A 6,000-nucleotide genomic window follows, 5' to 3' on the forward strand; every position below is an offset into this window, starting at 1 on the left:
AAGAAGTATTAAGCGCCAATCTTTCCAAACCTTTAAGACCTTTAAAACATATGATTAACAAACTATGTTAGTATAGTCTTCCACTCAAATGCAACTTGCATGATGTCATATCTGTCCATTTTTTAAAGATACAATTCAACATTTTGCGTAATACCCCATTATGCTTTCTTGCTGAGAGTTAAATGAAAAGATACCACTCTCATATCTGTGCTGGAGACAGGAGGCAATTAGCATAGCTTAGCATAAAAAAATGGAAGCTAGAGCAAACAGTTTTTAATTTGGACACAACCAGAAAAGCTGACTTCTTAACCTTAAAGCTACAAATAGTTTTTACATTTCTGTTTTTATTTGGAATAAAGAAATGAGGTACAGCATGTTCATTTGTGAGCTTTAGAGGTGCTGGTAGTTTTTTTGCTAAGGTAAGCTTATCATCTACTCCAGACATAAAGTACCCTGTGGAGTTTATGTTGACTAAACAATTTGTTTTGTGTTATCTAAGTCCATGCGTTTCTGTCCATCATTATGTCCGTTTATATGCACTTATTCAATTTGTGCATAATAAAACCTGAGTGGAAATGCAGAACAATTGGAAAAAATGAAATATCACAAAAAAAACATTTTACCACTTGGCTGCGGTTGAAAAGTTGGTTTATCAATCATAGCAAAGTGCAACAAAATCTAATGGAAATATGACTTGGCCCATAAATTAATGACACACATGAAGCATTTAACTTAAGCGTCTACTGAAAAGATAAAAAATGGCGGCAGACCAAAACATCAGATCTGTGTGGAGCAATGATGAGAAAGTAACTTCAAATAATACATGAAAAAGCATATTCCCATATTTACATCATGTTTTATTCCATTGTTTTCCATTTCCGTTTGAGTTTTGACTGACGCTCTTTCAAAAGTCGTCTCAATGAACCGGACTCCTAACATTCGCACAGTGGTAGATGGAAACACACATTAATTCACATTTTCTTTCGCAGATTTTTCTAAAAACCTAAGCCTGTACAACACGAAATGGACCTACTCAACAACATATTTCTCCATAGTCCCAGTAGCAGTCCAAAACTCCAAAGGGTACCTTTGATGGACAGACATAAGAGTGGGATCGACCTGCTCAACCAAATCTCAGAGAAGGCAAATAAGTATATTTACTCAAATGTGGAACTATTGATTTAGATCTAGCTCATTTAAATATCACAACTTATACCAAAAATCATACCCATTAGGCTCATACTTTTAATATGAAACACATCACAAGATTCATTTATTTTTTTCAAAAAACAGATACTAGGTATACTTGAAGGAAATGTTTCAAGGAACAAAGTGGGATTCCTACCCAATGAAATGCGTAGTGTACCACATTTAACAAATTTTCAAAAGCCAAAGTTTTGTATAGTTGGAGTTACAGTACAGATCTTACATCTCATCTCATTTGGTAGAAAGCCTCCTTGAGTTAAAGGTACTTTGTGCAGTTTTCAGGAAATCCTTGTTATTAATGATACCGGTGGTCGTTAGTTGAACTGCAGTCAGCATCCTGTTACTCACGTTCACACTTCATAGGCTCTATTGATCAATTGAATGCCCTGCTCATGTTGACCCTAGTTTTTCCCCCTGACGACGGTTACATCCTGTTTGGCCAGATGGGCTTTACCCATTTTTTTGTGCTTACATGAACTTTGTTTTGGGCACTGTTGTGGTATGTTTGTTAATGTTAGCGGACTCCATTTCCTTTCTTTTTAGGAATGTTTGCTTTGTTTAATAGTGAGAGAGATGAAAGGTAGAGGTGAGAGAAGGAGAGACATACAGCAAAGGACAGACTTGAATCCGGGCCGCTGCAGTAAGGATTCAGCCTTGATGGTACACACTGTAACCCGTAAGCTACCTATGTCTCCCAGTGGGCTCCATTTCTTAGCTAACGTTAGCTGGTGTTGCACACTGTTGGCACTGTAGGGAAGCTAAAGAGAGGCTAAGCACTTAGGAGGGTGCATAAACGTCACATCATTTGGATTTTTTTAGGCAACTATAGGTTTTTAAATTACATTACAATCTGTTCACATATTGGCAAGACAAAACGATAAATACATGTAAATTACCTCACATAGTTCCTTTTAAAGTAAACATTTCCTCTGAATACAGATACAGCAGATGGGTGCACACTTAACTATCCTGCCAAAATTTTACTTTATATCTGACCAGCTGAATTTAAACTGCCTGAATTGTTCTGAAGGCATTTTAGATTTAGTTTCAGGAAGCTCTGAGGATAGCTGATGGCACCTAGAAATGTGTTAAGACCTTAATATCATCATATGGCCACATAATCCTACAGTAAATTTGAAGAACACCGGCTTCCTGATTCTATTTTTGTCAACCGGTTTGTTTGTTTCTATTTCCCTGTTGTCAGACTCATGGCTGTGGAAGATGAGCTGAGAGGGGGTGCCATACCTGATATTAAGCCTCGAATCCTCACAGACCAGGTTTGTGCCTGTGTCTACATCTTTTATCATCCCTATTTGCTAAACCAGTCATGTCCTAAAATAGCTTGCATCATTCTTACATCACATTCAGCACATTTGCCAAAGCCAATGCAGGGGAAAAGTTTGCAGCAGTCATACTCTTCACCTATCCCATCTTTCAAAAATAGGTTTATGTCACATCTGAATGAACATTTCACCATTGTACTCAGAGGAGAGCGACGACACAGTGCTGTTCCTAAAAATAAGGCGCTGGATTGATTTAAAATGTATGTACAGAGGTTAATCTAGTTTTGTGAAGGAATAGCAAGTCTGCAACACTGAAACGGAATATTACTTACAAAAAAATGATTATTGTATCACAGAATGCATTCATCATTAAAAAACCTTGACTGTGTGACTCATCAGCTGCATCACAGTAATTCTGCAGGGCTCAGTGTTGTGAATGCACCATGTGGGCCGGATTGTGACGCAGGTAAAGAGGAAATAACTTAGGAGACACATTTGTTGTCATTGAAATTCACTGTCACCCTTTTTCAGCGCTCAATATCAAGAACAAATAGACTAAATTGCCTCCTGAAAACAGACCATATATAGAAGTGTTTCTCCGCTGCATCTGCTGAGAGATTGTAATTGTTTTTACAACAGATTACTTAAACAAATGAGTGTTTAAATAGAATAGACGTATACACTCAACAGCCCAGTTTAGAGTGTAGTTAAGGATTATTTTGCAAGCCGTCCTTTTTGGCTCAAACTTAATAGCTATAAAGAACAACACTCATGACATTAAATGTTTCTGTTTTGGGTTTTGGTAGAGTTGTGTTAATCACTGTATGTGAGTGTGAACAGTTCTTTCCCATAGACAGAAAAATGAGTATTAAGATTCAAAGGAATAGTTCAGCATTTTGGGAAATACGTCTAATTTCCATTTTTTGCCGTGAGTTAGATGCGAAGATCGATACGTGTCTGTACGTTGAAGGGTCTGTACTTAATATACAGAACACGATTATAGTTGCAAACAAATCTATGTAAAGAAATACTGGAGTAATGGTTTCCTGAGCAGATAATGGAGTCACACTCCCTCTGTGTGTGCTGTGATCTGAGCTTCTCTGTTTCATTTTCTGATAGCCGGTTGATCTGCAAGTGCATGTTAAAGCATGTGAGTGCGTGTCAGTGCCTTGTGCATCGGTATCAGATGCAGAGAGCCATCAATAAACGTTGGTATTTGGCACTTGTGAAGGCAATTCTAGACCGTTTTCATTTTGAATATCAAGTTTATCCCCTTTAAATATGTAGCTGGAACCAGCAGCTGGTTAGCTTAGCACAAATACTGGAAACAGAGAAGCAGCTAGCTTGGCTCTGTCCAAACGTAGGTGTAAAAGTTGAGTATAAGAACTAAAGTGTATAAATCGGATTATTTGCTGTATTATTTGCTTATTATGTCCTTTAGATTTGCACCGATATGAAGCTGGAAATGGAGACCAAATGTCATTTTATCTGTTTTCTCTCCCTTCAGTCTTTCAACCAGGGCTATGGCCACCCCGGATCCTGACTGTCAATTCCAAAGTGACCAGAGTTCATGATGGTCACTCGCGTGTAAGAAGATTGATTCAGATACTACAAAACCCATGAGGAGAAGCTCTGCAGTGGATCCAGCAGGACCACTGGAGGCTTATCTCTCAACTTTCTTAAAAGAAACTTTGCACATATTCAAACTTTGCCTGTACCAGAACTTGACAATCAGTTTAGCGTGAGGACCAATGTGTGCAGTGAATCGTCTGCACATTTTGACTGAAATGTAAGCCAATGCCACAACAATGGCAATACTGAACCTAATGAGTTTCTTTATTTAATAGGAAGAAGTGAGAAGACGTGTTTTAACACTGGGCTTGACGATGGATTCATGAGTTACCCCCATGACAAGCAGCACAATCGCTTCTCACTTAAGCGGCTGCAGACAAAATCTAGAAAAGGCTTTTACAAGCACAATATCCCCTCATGGTGACGCCTTTGACAAGCAACAAGCGTGTTGTAAATCAGTGACCATCTATGATCCTCGGGTGCAGAACCCAAACAAAGACCCATATTACTATTTGATTCTGAATGAATCATTTAGTAACATATTCTCTTTGCAAAGGTATTTTTACTTACAAAAGTTGGTTATCATTTTGATTCATGCATCCTTTATAGGACAGCCATCCCATCTGAATACATGCCAAACAAATATTACAATCAACTAACTGCTTTAAATACAATCTAAACCTTCTCATCAGTTGATTTTCCTATGGCACTCAGCGTAAAGCCACAACAATCTCTTGACTTTCAGTATATAGAAGAAGTATTTCTTAAAACTACTTTAAATACTTCACATAAGTAATCTGACATCATAATGTGTTTTGTTCACTTTGTAATAATAATATTAATCATAATAAAGAATATACTGTATGACATTTCAAAGTGGTGATACAAAGTACTTTTAAAAAGACGTTTTAAAAAAGCTACAAGAGAAAAATCTCATCTAAGCAAATATTGAATTTAAAGGGGAACTCAACCGATTTTTTTCTGCGTACAGTACATGTACTACGGTACTATAGCCTATGAAAACCGTTCTATTTCTCAGCCTGGGCCTGGAGTCTCCAAATTCATAACACACAGTTTTTGTTACAAACACGGGGGGGTGGGAATTTGACAGACATGGGCATTAACCAGGGAGGGATGAAAAGATGCAATTGGTTGCATTATGAGAAATGTAGGGTCGAGCATAAGGTTCTATTTACACCTGGTATAACCGTGTGATCTCTATCAGGATAAATTGTCTGGATAATGGCATCACATGGGCCATTGCATTTACACCTGGGACGCTAAGACATGCCATGAACGGGTGTTATTAATTTACTATGTGCACGGGAAAACTCAAAAGCTACTCCTACAGACCGCATGTTTATTCCAGGTGTAAATGGTATCCAAGAGCCTGGATATCTTGGGTATATCTCAGCTGCTTTCATTTTTTATAATCTGTCTCTTACAGTACAAACCTCTAATGCCATTTTTCCACTGCATGATATGGCTCCACACCGTCTATTTGGGGTTTACATTTGCAAAGGTAGTGGATAGTATCTGGTACTTTTTCTTTGGTGCTGCAGACCACTATCTGGTCAGAGAGAACCGTCACTAGCGTGACACAGGGAATCCTGCACAAACCCCTGAATTTTAAATAGCCAAGCTACTGTCAACAGCAACTGCATTTTTTTTACACTTGACCCAGATTTAAAAAAACAAAAAAATGGCAGTCCATAAACAGACTACGGTGTTGAATTGACAATTCAGTCAGTGTCAATGAAAGGACTCAGCAAGTGTTGTGTTAAAGATGATGTTACGCAGTTTCATGCGGCGGCACTGTGGCAATCAGCAGAGAATCCCTCCTACATAGAGGGGTTACTATCCGTAGTGGAAAACAAAAAAAGAAAGTACAGGTACCAAAAAAGTAAGTAGAGTCTAGCAGAGCTCCCTCCCTTTATAT

At 38.1% G+C, this 6,000-nt stretch overlaps 1 protein-coding gene across 4 annotated transcripts in view; it reads left to right on the top strand.

The window, feature by feature from the left end:
* The window catches only part of syngap1a (synaptic Ras GTPase activating protein 1a), a 38,269-nt gene extending 32,523 nt beyond the window's left edge, over positions 1-5,746 (top strand). For 3 of the 4 annotated variants that reach the window (XM_034892507.1, XM_034892506.1, XM_034892504.1), the window contains 2 exons: positions 2,411-2,483; positions 3,997-5,746. In XM_034892507.1, coding sequence (XP_034748398.1) covers positions 2,411-2,483; positions 3,997-4,032 — 109 coding nt within the window. In that variant the 3' untranslated portion in view covers positions 4,033-5,746. The remainder of the gene's footprint in view (positions 1-2,410; positions 2,484-3,996) is intronic. The other variant, XM_034892505.1, reaches the window with a different exon arrangement.
* Positions 5,747-6,000: the final 254 nt, after the last annotated feature.

The sequence above is a fragment of the Etheostoma cragini genome, chromosome 14, assembly GCF_013103735.1.
Source record: "Etheostoma cragini isolate CJK2018 chromosome 14, CSU_Ecrag_1.0, whole genome shotgun sequence".
Classification (NCBI taxonomy): Eukaryota; Metazoa; Chordata; class Actinopteri; order Perciformes; family Percidae; genus Etheostoma; species Etheostoma cragini.